This window comes from Gambusia affinis, linkage group LG04, assembly GCF_019740435.1.
Source record: "Gambusia affinis linkage group LG04, SWU_Gaff_1.0, whole genome shotgun sequence".
Lineage (NCBI taxonomy): Eukaryota > Metazoa > Chordata > Actinopteri > Cyprinodontiformes > Poeciliidae > Gambusia > Gambusia affinis.
In genome coordinates this window covers 9,755,811-9,770,993 of record NC_057871.1, presented here as the reverse complement: position 1 = coordinate 9,770,993, position 15,183 = coordinate 9,755,811, and the positions used below count along the sequence as shown (strand labels likewise).

Here is a 15,183-nt window from a genome sequence, read left to right as displayed (position 1 = left end):
TTCATCAAGCACCCTCAGATGTATATATTATAGAGGCCTGTTGCATGAATGGCTATGTAAAGTCAGAGTCAAAGTCGCTTGTCTTCGCATCACCCCTTTCTTCCAGCTGCAGTCCCCCAGCACTGACTTATTCTCTGCTGTTTATGGAGTTGTTTCATCATGTCTTCTTACATGCATATTATAGAGACTGTGCCCTACGCAAGCAGCATGGCTCCGATGAAACATCTGAATAATTTATCACCTCGAGTCTGCCTTGCCACTCTTTAGAAAGTTTTTCCAACAAAGTCACAAAATTATTCATGTTTTCTGCATCCTGAAGATGGGTGGGGCGAACAGGGCTAAAACAGTGAACATGCCAACTCACACACACTGTTATTCCCCACTTTGCATTTTTCTCTCTTTTCTATTTCCACAGCTACCCCACTGGGCTAGATTTCTGTTATTTTCTATCTGGAAAAATTCTTATATGCTGAAGTTGTACAAAATGCTTTATTTGGTTTTCTTTCAGTGTTTTTTTCTCACCCTTTGGGATGATGCTGTACCTAGGTTTGCATGTTCTAACCACAGCCTTGAGTTAGAATAAAAATAAAGTAATTGTGAATTGCCATGTTTGACCTGACTTGTGGGAAGAAAGTTAATAAAGGTGGTAATAAAAAAGCATATGCATAGCTCAGATTAAAAAGGTAAATAGTGTATGCTACATAAATATACACATGTCACATTCCTATATGATATGAGACTATAATAAAAAGCAATATAAAAATACAAGAACAAGTTTTTGATATTTATGCACTTTATTTCTGTAGCCACAGAATTCAAGAAAATTCTATAAAGTTCTGCAGATGAAAGTCAGGAATGATCACAATTCTGTTTTTAAAAGTAAATTACCACAGAAAAATACTTGAGGACATAAATATATCACCATAAAAGCCAAACTGCTTCTTCTATATAACATTGGATTAAATCTTTACTGTTCTGATAATATTTTCCATGTTTATAGTAACAGACATGGCATAAACTTGGCACACCCCTTTGTTTGCAGAACCACCTACAGCAGAAATACCAGAAAGTCAGTATTTTTGTATAAGTTTATCCGTCTAACATCTTTGTGGACAGCAATTTCCGTCAACAGCATTTCATTCAGGGTTGTGTCTGGAGTTTAACCGCACCATTTCAGCAGCTTCATTCTTTTCTGTCTCACTCTGTCTGTTGTATATTTGCTGGTGTGCTGCGGATCATCGGACTTGGAAACTTGAGTTGTGCTGCTATATTGTTTTAATAGAGAAGAGCCTTTCTCCTGGCAGTGCTTTACAAACAAGCCATATTTGCTTGCTTTTCTAATTGTGTTTTTAAGTGCGAGTCTAGGACGTTTTTTTATTTCCCTTAGCATTCCACAGTCTGACCTTTAGGGAAATTTGGTGGGACTCCTGATAATATCAGATGTTGCCGTAGGTGTTTTTCTCTTGGGAATATTTTCTCTGAACTTTGAGTAGTGTGGAAATTACCTAAAATCCAGACCTGCTGTGAAGTCTTCCCTCCTTGGCATTGTGTTAACTGTGCGCTCCAGACCAACACACCTGGAGCGTACTTCAACATTTACAAAGCTGGTCACACCTGCTGGTTATCAGTTATCCAAATGTTTTAATTAGCTTCACTGGCTGCTACTTTTCTCTAAAATAATTTGGAAGTAGCAATAATGTGCTTTGTTTTTGTAGAACTGTAGTCTGAACAAAACTTACAAAGAATTAAACCACTGCCTAAACGTGAACATCAAGTACAGCTCAGTTGTTGATGTGTTACCTTTCAACCCGGGACCTTTAAAATATAAATGTTCTTGCTGTTTTGTTTGTTTTATCCTGCAGTGAGTTATGGCCCATATCAAACCTAATCCTAACAATTGTCACCATACTTTCATTTACATACTGCTGATTATGTTAATTATCGGGACCTGTTATCACCGTTCTAAAATGCGGAGCTCTTATTAAGCTCAAAACAGATTGAACTTATTTTTTAATACTTACAGATCCAACTAAACTGCAGTGTTTAGGCAAATATGTATTCATCGTCATTGACTATAATCTTATTTCCGTTTAGTTAATCTACAAAAAATAATTATGACCTTTACTTGCCACTTTGTTAGTTTAGAGGAATTTAAGCGTTCACCCTTGAACTCTTAATGGTTGAAATCACAGAGTCCCATTTCCTGAGGAAGTTAAGCAGAGAATGTCTATTGTCTTTAGGACTCCATTCCCTTGTCCTTTACTGCAAAACCCCCCATACCCTCTCTGCACATACTCACCACACACACCCTGTTTCCTCCTTGCTCGTGCCTCTCGTCCATTCTCCTACTCTGCAAGAGATTGCAATCAAGCAGCAGAAGTGCCGGGAATGCTGGAAACAGGCTTAAGTGGAGAGAACAACAGCAGTTAATGGTTAAAGTGGAGGCCATCTTTCACCGGATTAGACTAACCGTTTCACTGATTAGACTAACCCTTGTCACTTTTCTTGCTTGCCTGCGTGAATTCTGTCCATATCCACACTCTATTAGTTTTTTGCAATTTTCTGTTATCTATTGCAGCACTTGTTTCCTTAATACCCAAACATTAAGTGAAGTTCTACCGTTAATCTCTTTACAGTTCATTCAAAATAAATATGCACGGGGCTCCTAATACTTTTTCTTGCTTAAAAGGTGTCTCACTTTACCTACAATCTTTTTTTAGACATTTTCTTCATGGCATGTTAATGCTCCTGCTTTTTCAAAGCTTCTGAACTACTGCCAAGATCTCCTGTGTTGTTGGTGCAGCGCCACTAAAGGATAACTTAATGGAAAAGTTGGGAACACATTTGTATCTAATCTCTGTATAAATTGTCTATTCTTTTGCAATGCCTGGTCACTTGGAAGACAAATTGCTACTTTCCTAGCACTTAAAGGGGATCTTTTTAAACTTACAAACAAGTTCAGTGTTGCTTAGTGACAGCTTGATTCTTGTAATAATGGTGGTGAAAACGACTGATTGCTGTTATTTATTTCTATGAAAAGAGTTACAGGTGGGGATAGGACTGCTAAAATAGAAGATATGTTTGAATGTAGCACATGTACATACAGTACTATGTAATAGATGTAATATCTATTGAGCTTTTTCACACTTTGTCATATTACAGTTACAAACTTCAAAGCATTTTTGGGGGGATTTCATTACATGGACTATCTATCAAGAGATGGTCAGCCACCTAAACTGACAGGCCTATCAAGGACGGCACTAATCCAAGAAACAGCAAAGAGATTAATGTTAGCAATGCTAACAGCAGAGATCCACTGCTTAGGTGAAAGAACATAAAAAGGACAAGTTGATTAGTTGATTTCACTTTTGGAGAATGGCATTGCAAAACCTGTTGCCAAAACTAGTTTGCAGTTTGCCACAAGCCATGTAGGGAAGGCATGAAGAAGCACATAATATCAGAATTCGGCTTCTTTGCCTACTAAAGTATTTTCATTTACACCACGGTTTATTCTATAAATTTTTTCTCCTGACATGTATTCTTTTAAATTTTTATTAAATGATCTATTATTATAGTCCCTCAAGAAAGACCAGGAACTGTGCCTTTTTCTTAACATTGTAATTTGTTTACCCCTCAAAGACGCCAACATTATATTGGGAGAAGAATCACCAGGAGCTACTACTTGAATTTACCTGTGCATTTCTAATCAATCAAACTAACCTATAATTATAGGTGATTAGTGATGAGAAACAGGAATAACAAGCTAAAATAACACAAACACAAACATTAATAAAAACAACAAAATGATTCACTTATATTTATCAAAAAAATAATTATTTGGCTAAAATAATTACAAATTCTGCAGACTTATCTTTCAGCTGATTTGAGCTCTAAGATTTTTATCAGACTCTCCCCAAGTTGCTCTCTGGAAAAAGTTATCTCGATCTGATTTTGAGCGGTCACTCGAAGGAATTAGATCCTGAAGGCAAGAGGGCTAGAGCAGGGGTGTCAAAGTCAAATGGACGGAGGGCCAAAAAAAAAATTTAGCTACAAGCCGAGGGCCGGACTGATCGAATGTTCATTGAGATTTTTTTAAATGACGCATTTGGTCTAGTGCAGCGGACCGAAGTGCGCGTTGTCGAACGGGGGTGCATCTCGCATTTTTTCAGACGGGGTGCCGGCTTGCTGCGGGCCGGTTCTAATATCATCCCAGGGGCCGTAGAAAATCTTCTCGCGGGCCGGATGTGGCCCGCGGGCCTTGACTCTGACATATGTGGGCTAGAGGGATGGATTCCCATCCTAGCAGACATCTTCTGTCCTTGACTCTCTCCAGTGAATAACATAAATAATTCCATTTATGCAGCAAACAACATCAGTTGCTCCTCTGTCCAGGGCATACATACTCCCAGCAAATTGCAGCATCTCATCAGCATTTGTCGAGGCTGAGAAAATTGACTTCTTTGCCAAAGTTGACTTTGGGGATCACTTCACTACAGGATAGTCAAAGTTTATCTTTCTCATTATAGGTGGACAATATTTCAGATTATGCTTTGTTGTTAGCTATGAACAAAAGGGGGAATTATTTATGCAAAGTCTCCCACAATCAGAATGAAAACAATCAAATCAATGACATACTTTCAAACTGTTGAATTTGTATTCCAACAAAAGAAGTCTATCACCTAGCTCAGAGTATGTTGACAAATCGCACATGGGTATTGTGTTTCAAAGAATAATCTTGACTTTAAAGATAATATATAACATTTTAATGACTTGCTAGTTTCATTTCAACTTCACTTAGTTGCATGTCAACGTGTGTTTGGACAAAGCACCCAAGTTGCCTTCAGACAGACATACAATTGAAATCTCTTGATCACAGAATATTCATGGTACCTTTGACCTGCATAAAGTCATGATCTATGCAAAGACTTGATGAGTTATGTCTATAGTTCCCTTCCACTCAGTTTAAGTTTATATATTTATGATTTATCCATGCCACACTTTTCATATTTCTACTAGTAAAAATGTAGGAATTTGCAGTTTTCTTACCAGTTCAATATTATGCTGTAGTTTGTCACATGAAATTCCAATAACAGAAAACTCTCACGACGATGCAATAACTTTCATTGGTTGTACTGAAAAAATACTGCTTTTCAATACTCTGTGCATGCATCCTGTTTAGGACATGAGAAATCTTTGCTTCACAATGCACCTTTTTTATACGCTGGTGTGTGCTCAACACCCCTGCTAACACCTCCACTCCGCTTCCACTCGCTCCCTGCCCATCCTTCTCTCTCCTCCAAATAGATTACGACAAAGCCGTCTCAGCAGAGCCTGAACTGTGCTTCGGAGAGTCTGCTGCACCTGTTTTTTGCTTGTAGTGTGTCCTTATCAATTGGATAGCCCCAACCAGACCTTCTGTGTGCATTTGGCCCCTGCACAGCATTTCCTCTGCCTAACAGTAGATGCCAGAGCAAGCCAAGCCAGGACAATAGAGTGGAAGGGAAGCCCACAGCACTGCAGGAAGCTAAAAACAATTATGCAAACAGGTAGGACAGCATGCCAAATTAGCTGTTCTGCTCGGATATTATGAAATATATAAAAAAAGAATAAGTGAAATATGAAGCAGAGAGAAAAGTTATCCGTAGCCACTGGGCTAGTTGCAAAATACTGTAGCTCATGTTGTACCACATAAAAAAATTTTGCTAGATGTTTTCTGCAGAATTAGCATAAATTTTAGAAGTCTGAAAAAACACAGCCCATGATTTCTTATAAAGTAGAGAAACAAAGATGAAAAAGAAATAGTTTGTCTTTTGAACAGAAGGACTTCCTTGGATTATAATAGAAGAATGTAACTGGGAAACCTGCTGCAGGTGTCTTCGGCCATAGCAGGGGGATGATGACCCAAATAAATATACAACCAACAGGCAGCCCACCAGGCCTAAACAGCCATGTTGGCTTATATACGGGAAACGTTAGCTGTGGAATAGGCTGCTGCCTAGCAGCCATTTTAAAACTTGTCCTTGTTAGTCAGGGAACTTTTTTTTTCCTCTTTTTTTTATCTTAAAGCATCAATGCTTTGAAGTGCATTCTGTCTTATCAGCAGGCTTGAGCCACTCGCCACAAGCTCTGTTCGTACTGAGAGACACATTTCTGTTAAAGTGTGGGTATGACGGAGTGAAAAGTAAGCGCTTGTATTATTGGGTGTATATTTGTGTGCTCTCTGCAGCCATAGGGAATGTGTGTTATCACAGTATGCAGCCCCCTTTTAGTGTGTGTGTACAGCTATTACGCTCAGAAAGCTCCCTTCTCCATGCAAACTCCAACTCCTAATTAGATCACTTTGTCCTTACCTTGCTGTATCCATCTCTCACCACTTTTGATGTTCCCATATATAAGCTTTTATCGTTACGGATATTAAGAAGCAAAACAGCCACTTCATCTCACTTCTGCAAAACTTTTTTCTCTTAGTTCAAATCTCTCTAGTCTTTGTCTCTTTTGCTTCTTTTGCTGCCTGTCTGTTGGTTTTCGTCTAACGGTGTCAAAAAAACTTGCCAGGGGAAATTCGTTTCACCTGCACTCCAGCCCCGTCTCTTGTTTTTCTTCTACCCTTTTGTGTTGTGGATTTCATGATCCCTCTGTTTACCAAGCAAGAAGTCAACAAGAGCTTTCTGGGCAACAGAGCAGAGGCAGAGACATACAGTCTTACACAAACACAGAAACAGTGTCTCACACTCACACTGATACACACACACACATTCACGCGTTCACGCAACGTCAGCGTGCAAGCAAGATGTGCTAGCATCTCAGCCTGACTGACTGACGCCATCTATGTGGCCCCTCCGGTGTGGTGACAGATGACATCTTTGGGAACAATTTTACTGCCTGCCGCTGGATCACCTTCCCCTGGGCTCACTCCAGTGCAGGGAAACAAAATAGATTAGACTAAGAAATCTGGAAATAAAATTACATTAAAAAAACTTAGTTTTCTATTCAAATTTATTTTTGCTTTGAATGTTGATTGATTTTTTTATTTTTTTATTTTTTTTTAATGAAATGGCCAAAACAATTTTTTGAGTTATAGTTTTCTCACCACATGATAAATAAAAGTCTTATTGCAGCTCTTGGCAATATTGCAATATAAGTTGTATTGTCACAATTGCTACTGTAAATATTAGCTATTTTCTGCTGGTTACAGAGTGAAGTGGATGAGGACTCGTCTCAGCTTATCTTGTCTCAGGCCCAGGGCTGTCAGCAGGCCTGGTTGCCATTACCTTTATATTCTGATTTTCCCCATGGAAAATATTCCTGCTGCCTTTTACTGTGTTTCCTCTCTTTGTCCTAAGCATAGAAATTACCTTGTGCCAGTTTTTGTCTTCCCTTCCCGTCCATTGTTTGCCAGTTGGGACAACAAAGCAACAGACCTCTCATTCAGAATCTGGTTTAGCTTCGTTTCCACTGTTACCACATGCTTGCAAAATCCTGAACAACGCCAGGGAAGGCAAGCCAATGCTAAAAAGTGGGGTTCATTAAAACATTTTCCTGTCCTTTTTATTTTATTATTTTATTTAAAATCAATTGATTTTCACTGCGTTATTTTATATTTAATATGGAATTAAATTATACATATTTTCACTAAATCTGAACTGAATTGGGTGCTGTGTAATCAGTAAGTGAGTAGTATTAATTTGGCAATAGTTCATATTTAACCTATCAACTGTCTAAAGTTTACATTTCTTGTGAATTGGTGTTTTATGAAACAGCTAAACTGAACTAAATATAATATAAAATAAAAAGTTTATGAGGGCTGCACAGTGACGCAGTTGGTAGAACTGTTGCCTTGCAGCAAGAAGGTCCTGGGTTCGATTCCCGGCCGGGGGTCTTTCTACATGGAGTTTGCATGTTCTCCCTGTGCATGCATGGGTTCTCCCCGGGTTCTCCGGCTTCCTCCCACAGTCCAACAACATGACTGTTAAGTTAATTGGTTTCTCAAAATTCTCCCTAGGTGTGAGTGTGTGTGTGAATGTTTGTTTGTCTTGTGTGTCTTTGTGTTGCCCTGCGACAGACTGGCGACCTGTCCAGGGTGTACCCCGCCTCTCGCCCGGAACGCAGCTGGAGATGGGCACCAGCAACCCTCCAGACCCCATTTGGGACAAAGGGTGTATAGAAAATGGATGGATGGATGGAAAAAGTTTATGATCCTGTATCATAGATTAATCAATGAGACGCATAACTTGCAAAGTTCATTCCTGGACAGTACCTCATATTTTATTAAAATGTTGATTGACATTGCCATATTGTATTAAATGTACTTAACTGTGTAAAATCACATTTTACGGTCATATTGATCTAATACTTGTTGCCCAGCCATGAAGAGTGATTTTATTGGTTTATGTTGCTCTGAGAGCTTAAGGTCGGCAAAGTAGCAACACATCAAGTCTAAACCAAAGAATTTCCCGTTTAGGAATTTGTTTTTTAATTCTTTACTTCATCTTCAGCCAAATATGGTTTATAGATAGGATTCGAAATCTTTTTGTCTGAATCAATGTTTTTTTGTGTGTCATCTGTTTTGGCAAAGAGGACAGTGTTTACCTTAAGCTGAGACTGTTACAAGGCATTTACCCAAGGCCTCCTACGCTTAAATGCAGGCAGATATGTCAGCCCTCATGAGTATAACCTAGCCTTCTTCTCCATAAATGTTTCATGAACTTGTTATGTCATGCTCCCGTAGCTTCTCTACAGCCTTGAGAGACGTGAGTGATGAATTCATCACACTGGAAAATAAAGTGCTGCAAAAGTGCAAGGGAAGTAGCAGCAGAAAAAAGAGTGTGCAGGACATGAAAGGTGGTGTTGATGAACGTAGAAGCTGATTTTGGTGCAGCAAAGAATGTGTCGGGAAGAAAAGGACAATTTTGAGAGAACAACAAATAATAATGCCAGGAGAAGAGATGAGGAAAGGAAGAACGAGAGACAGAGATTGGCTGGCAGAGAAGTGCTGAGGACCCTTGTCTGTGATGCTTTCAGACTTTTTGTGTTACCACACCGGTAAGCTGCCAGTCGCTGTGTTTTCTGGCCTGTACTCAAATGACAGCAGACATCAACCTCAGATATACACACACACACACACGCAGCCCCACACGAACACACACCATTACTTGCCTATTGTTGTGGCAGGGCCCCTAATGGAGCTTCCTATTTGAGTCCAGATAGTCACACAGAGCCTCTGCTTCATAAGTACACTCACTCAGACAAACACGGGGCAGATTGACAGCTGGGCCGCGGCTGCCGCGGATGATTGATGGCAGCATTCCGCGGAGAACGTGCCAGGCAGGGGCAGCAGAGATTTCAGGATTTTGCGAAGCGACGCGGTTTAGGTGCAGAAACACTCCATCGAGCTCTGGAGAACAGAAAGTAACAGGATGTTACAAAGGCTGCCAGTCAGGCAGACGTAAAGAATGAACAGCATCTTTAACGGAACTGGAGGGGAAAAAAATCCACAGAAAGCGAATGCTTCCAGTCCACGGATAAATGAAATAAACACCCGTTCTTTCTTAGCACCACACAAAGTCACACTTCATTCTCCACGCCCACACCTTCCCATCTACCCCAAAGGAACAAAGGTGCAAAAAGATTTGAGAAAAGACGTTAAAAAAAGGAAAAAGAAAATCAGTACAGGAAAAGAAACTTATTATGTGAATACCCTTAAGCGTGCCTTACAGAAATACAATCCCTTCAGATTTGGCTGATGTTGTTACCTCTAATTAAGCCCCACCAGCACACACTGCTGTACACTGAAAACTTGTATTGATCTATATGTGCAACTTTATGGCAAGCTGTAATGAGCAGTAATGGTGGAATTTATACAGTTATGGCCTTTTTCTCTAGACACCTCACTAGGAGCTGACAACTCTGTAAGCTTTCAGTGACTGCAATTGACACTGTGGGGCAGGTGAACAGAAAAATAAGTGCTGTTCTTTCTGATTTTGCTCAAAATTGACTTTCTGCTGCAGCAGGTGATTAAGGTCGACTTTTCTTCTGGCTGCAAACTATAGCTTAAGTGCTGAAGGGTCATTAACGATCTTCAACGAATCGTCTATGTTTATGGTCGTCTATGGTTTATCTAATTACGTCTGGAAGTTATGCTGCACTGACACAACATGAAAACATTGATAATTTGTACACCCCTGTCCTTGTGATCTGGGAGGACTCCTGCTGCTTTCACTCCTGCTGTGTTTCTCGGTGCCTTTAAGTACACTTTAGAAGATAGGTGTTTCACGGCCACAGTTTTAAGATGTATGTAGGTATTTATTTTACATTTACATAAAAATAGTTAGTATCATAAGATATGAAAAAGAACCAGACACAAAAATAAAGCTATGGTTTCATCACAGAATCTCTCTTGAGCATGTTGACTTGCTTTGCAGTTGCACAATTACTGCAAACAAAAAAAAACATTTATTTAATGTTTGGGGTTTTTTTTAGCAAAAACATTAAATATAATTATATTTTTCATTCTTTATTTCTGACAGATGCATACAGTGTGTTGGGTTTGGTTGCCATGTAGTGTCAGAGTAGACTTTCTCTACAAAAATTGAATAATGGAATATTCTTGTTGACTTTTTTGAACCAAGGGTATGTGTTGTGGAAAAAACTATTACCAGGCACTGTTCAGGAAAAATCACTCAATCAGGTTTATTTATGAACCTGAACCTTTTTCCACTTCAGTATGATACACTTCATCTGATTAATGTAAGTACATTAGGAGTGTGGCAATAACATCCCAATTTAGGGAACACATCACTGCTGCTATAATTAGTGGCACCCATAGCTATTGTTATAGAGTAACTGATGCTATTTTTCAATCTATACTTCAGTTTCCTATTTTTTCATCTAGGACGTTTTGATAAATATTTCCTGGCTTGTTTCTTCCCTGGGGTGTAAATATCAGATTCCACAGAAGTCCATTTTTTAGCCACTCTTCAAAATGAGAAAAACAGGAAAATATACTGTTCCTCCTTACCGTTCATATATATCTCTGTGAGTGTCAATCATCATGGTTATTAGTAATAATTTAATAGTAACTGTAACTTTTTCAACTCAACGAGATTTTGTAGGAACTCTAAGTTAGAATTTAATGTGTTTTTGTATGTTTCTTTGGGTATGATGGTATGACTCAGGGCACATTTATCATATTTTCCCATGTTTGACATATTAAACTTAAAGATACACACTATCCCAACCGACTTTTCATGTATATGTAGAATTTCCCCTACATATTAAAAGTAGGGACAATACAACTGAAGCATTTCTGAAATTTAGAATTGCTTTTTTTATTTTGATCAAAGTGAACATAATATTTTTTTCATGCCAATCAGATTATTAAGGAACTTTTATCTAATAATTTCAAAATTCATGTTTTTTGTAGGAAATAAATGAAGACTCATTGATTCTTGCAGAATTGATGAAAAATTTAGAAATCAATGTTTTACAGATATTTCTTTATATTAAGTGACAGGGTGCAAATGATAAAAATCAATGTGTGACTTCCAGTTTCCCTGGTGCATGTGTGAATCAGAACCCCATTTCTCTTCACCTCCAATGTTCAAAAATAGAAATATGAGGAAACATGCCATCCTTCTCTACTTTTCATCCGTAAGCATGCGTAAAGCTAATGAGAGGCAGTCAATTATCCTATAGTTTTTATATATAGTATATTTTGTAAAGTATACTTTTCTTTTTTAAGTTGATCTTAGTATTGACAAACCTTCAGCTGGCATTTAAAGACAATGTAACCCCTTAAAGTAGGAAAATCAAGAAAACCTAGAAATTGGATAGAATTTACTCTCTCTTTTACTTGCAAAGTATAATCAGCTGAACGGCTGACAGGGGAAAGTAAGATTTTAATTACATGAATATTAAGATTAATTTCAGTGTAACTCAAGTAAGTTTCATGTATTGAAGTTGATCAGTTGGTTGAGGAATGCTTAACTACTAAATTTCTTTTCACTGGAGGGTAGATATAATGTGACATGAAGCCAAATTTTTCTTAACCACTTTTAAAAATGGGAAGGAAAAGTAAGTAAACTTACCATTGAAGTAAGGGAGATGTTCACTGAAGTCATCAAACAACAGCTAAAACAGTTTAAAACAACTGTGACAAACAAAGCTGCCATCAATCTTGAGATTTGGCAGGGAGGGGAAAAAAATCTAAATATTGCAGAAATGAAGTATGAAATTAATTTTTGTAAGGCTTTAGGGTGCCAAAAATTTGAAGTGTTTTATACATTAAGACGCAAAGGTTGTTTCTATCATTAAAGATGTAGACATGACAAATATAGCCTGTCTGTTTACAACGTTACACAGACGGGCTATAAAAGAACAGTGGACTGTCAGTAATCAACAGTGGGCTGAAGAGGAGCTGTAACACTTGACAAACATGCGTTGTGTTACTCTTTCGTTCCCTCTTCTTATCCATCCATTCTTTATAACTGTCCCCTAAACAGGGTCAGTGTGAATAATTAAGTCCTTTTACAATGAAATATTGACAACAAAGAGTGTGCCATATGCATTTAAGTAGCCTCCCTGCCTCTTGCAATGTCCTCGCATCATGAATCATGCATGACACCGAAAGAATGTTGGTTTTTTTCCGCCAAGTTAGGCTGCGAGAGCCACTGCTGTGAACTGCTCCCTCAGGGAAGACTGCTAATCCTTTCCAGAGAAGGCCAATCATTGCTCTTATTTAGCAGTTGGTGATTTGCTTTGAAATAATTACAGATTAAAGTTTGTGTTTGTGTAGGTCTCACACACAGATGCTTAAAGTTTTCTTTTTTTTATTATTTGATTGAATGCTTAGAGACATTTCCTGCACTGAAATCTGATGAATTACGTGGGAACATTTTAAAGTCATCAGAAACATGAGCTACTTGCTGTCATGGCACTTTTGGTTTGTAAATGAATGCCTGTGAATGTGTTTGAAATCGTGCCGTATTATACCACTTCACACTAATGCAAATTCTTGTCTGATCAGTCTTTTAATTACTTTGTTTTATCTGCTATGTGTTACTCTTAGCAACCTGGCTCATGTAGAACAAAGTAATAAGATGAGTTGGATGCATTATATTTAGAATAATTTAAAAAGCTCTCTAATTTACTTCATCTTTCTACCTTTCAGACTATCGTCCACCTCCCATGCTTCCACCCAATCGTGGAGGGGCAGGAGGAGGCGGGGGAGGCTCCTCCTCCTCCTCAACTAGCCGCGCCACCACCACACGTTCCCCTCCCTACTACACCACCCCGAGACCTCTCCTCACCACGTCCCCTGGCCAGCGGTACAGGACAACCACCACAGTCCGCCAGCCTATTCTGGTCCCAGCTGGAGGTTCATCGTCCGACTCCAATCACATCCCAGATACCAACCAGAAAGTGGGCCGATCCCCTCCTGTGCAAGTCCCTCCAGTGGCCCCACAGCCGCCTGTGCTGCCTCCCCAGGATTTCTGCACTCCAAGGGTGACTGCAGACATATCCTGGCCCCGGACGCAGCAAGGCCAGACAGCCAAGCAGCCCTGCCCTGTGGGGACCCTGGGTGAGTGAGGTGGATGGAGCATAAAGACATACTGAGTTCAAAACTCTCTGTGTGTACAATGTTTGCAAACTGAGTTATATGGTTCTGTATTTGCAGCAGCAGGTACTATTATCCACAATTAAAATGTTATCAAACATTTTAATCATGTAGGGGATGACTCATTACGATATATAAAAACATTTTCAATTAAGAAACTGCAATGGCTGTTTTCTCGATTGCTAACAGCCGTCGGATTCCAGATCCACTCGCCAGAAATACGACTGTACACGACACACAGACAGACATTTTATCCTTCCTAAATGTTTTTGCCAATACATCAGCGCAGAATATTGTGCGTGGGCAGGAGGATTGCATTGACTCATTTAAAGAAACTAATAAAACATGCATTGGAGTTAAGTTGGTTCTAATAGAATGACTCGGGGTCGATGTCTTTATTTTCATGCCCATCGAACATTGTCTTGATTTGTCAAAATCACAAACGTTAATAACTTTTATTGGAATTTTAATGTGACACAAAGTATTTCCCACAGCCAGTAAATTGGACTTCTTGTGGCTTTTTTTGTGAAACAGATTTTCCCCAATGCTCTTCCACAAAAGCCACGTTTGTGGAGCACACAACTTCTAGATGTTAGCTTAACAGATTCCTCCATCTGAGCTGGAGCTTTGCAGTGTCTTCAGTGTTAGCATGTGCTTTGGCTGCTTCTCAGCCTTAAGTGGACTTTTAATTAGTTGGCTTCTGAAAGCATTGTTCCCACTTGTTTTATTTCGGTGTACCAGAGTAGTAAAAGTTGAATTCTATTGAAGTTGCACAGTTGTCAGTTATTAGTTTTTTCTATTACAATATTTTTTTTCAAAATCCTGCATTAGATTGTGTTAGTCTTTCACATAAAGCATGTATATCTTGCAAGATGCTGTAGCTGTTTTACATCCTGATTCAGCCAAACACTGCAAACCCCAAAATGCCAAGCAGCTTTCCTGTCTTCTGGAGAATGTCATGGTTGTCTCACCCTGTTTGCTCTTCTTGTCTTACAGGCGTGGCCACATATGTGTGCTTGCCCCGTTTGGGCTACTGGGCTCCCCAAGGCCCTGACCTCAGCAACTGCACGTCACCCTGGGTCAACCACATCATGCAGAAAGTAAGTCTGAATGCTGCCACTGGCTCGGTCAGCCCTCAGCGATACGCTTGTGTTATGACTAAAACCCCGAAGCAGTTTTTCTCGCCCATGCCGAAGCTTTGACCACAGGAAAAGATTTAGGCCATGTATCACTTCATCATTCCGTACCCCTAACTTTTGTTTGAGATCTGAGATTACATCGCTGCAGGGAACAAGAAATGTCTAAGAAGGTCATGAACTCATAATGAGATTTTATCAGAAGCGACAAATTAGATAATAGCTTTGTTAATTCACTGTTGCATGAAAAACATTCCTACGTTTAAATTTTTTTTTTCAGTAGTTACTAGAAAACAACAAATAAATAAATACCATAAAGTTTAAAAATAATCTGCAAAATGTTGAAGTGAAATAAAAACTACCCGATTATCAGTTGTGTTTATTTATCTAAATTCATTTTGAGAATTTTGGTAAATTCTAAAATGTATCTAC

At 39.0% G+C, this 15,183-nt stretch overlaps 1 protein-coding gene across 10 annotated transcripts in view; it reads left to right on the top strand.

The window, feature by feature from the left end:
* The window catches only part of adgrl3.1 (adhesion G protein-coupled receptor L3.1), a 163,225-nt gene that overhangs the window by 89,354 nt on the left and 58,688 nt on the right, over positions 1–15,183 (top strand). For all 10 annotated transcript variants that reach the window (XM_044115192.1, XM_044115193.1, XM_044115194.1 and 7 more), the window contains exons 8-9: positions 13,169–13,579; positions 14,612–14,715. In XM_044115192.1, coding sequence (XP_043971127.1) covers positions 13,169–13,579; positions 14,612–14,715 — 515 coding nt within the window. The remainder of the gene's footprint in view (positions 1–13,168; positions 13,580–14,611; positions 14,716–15,183) is intronic.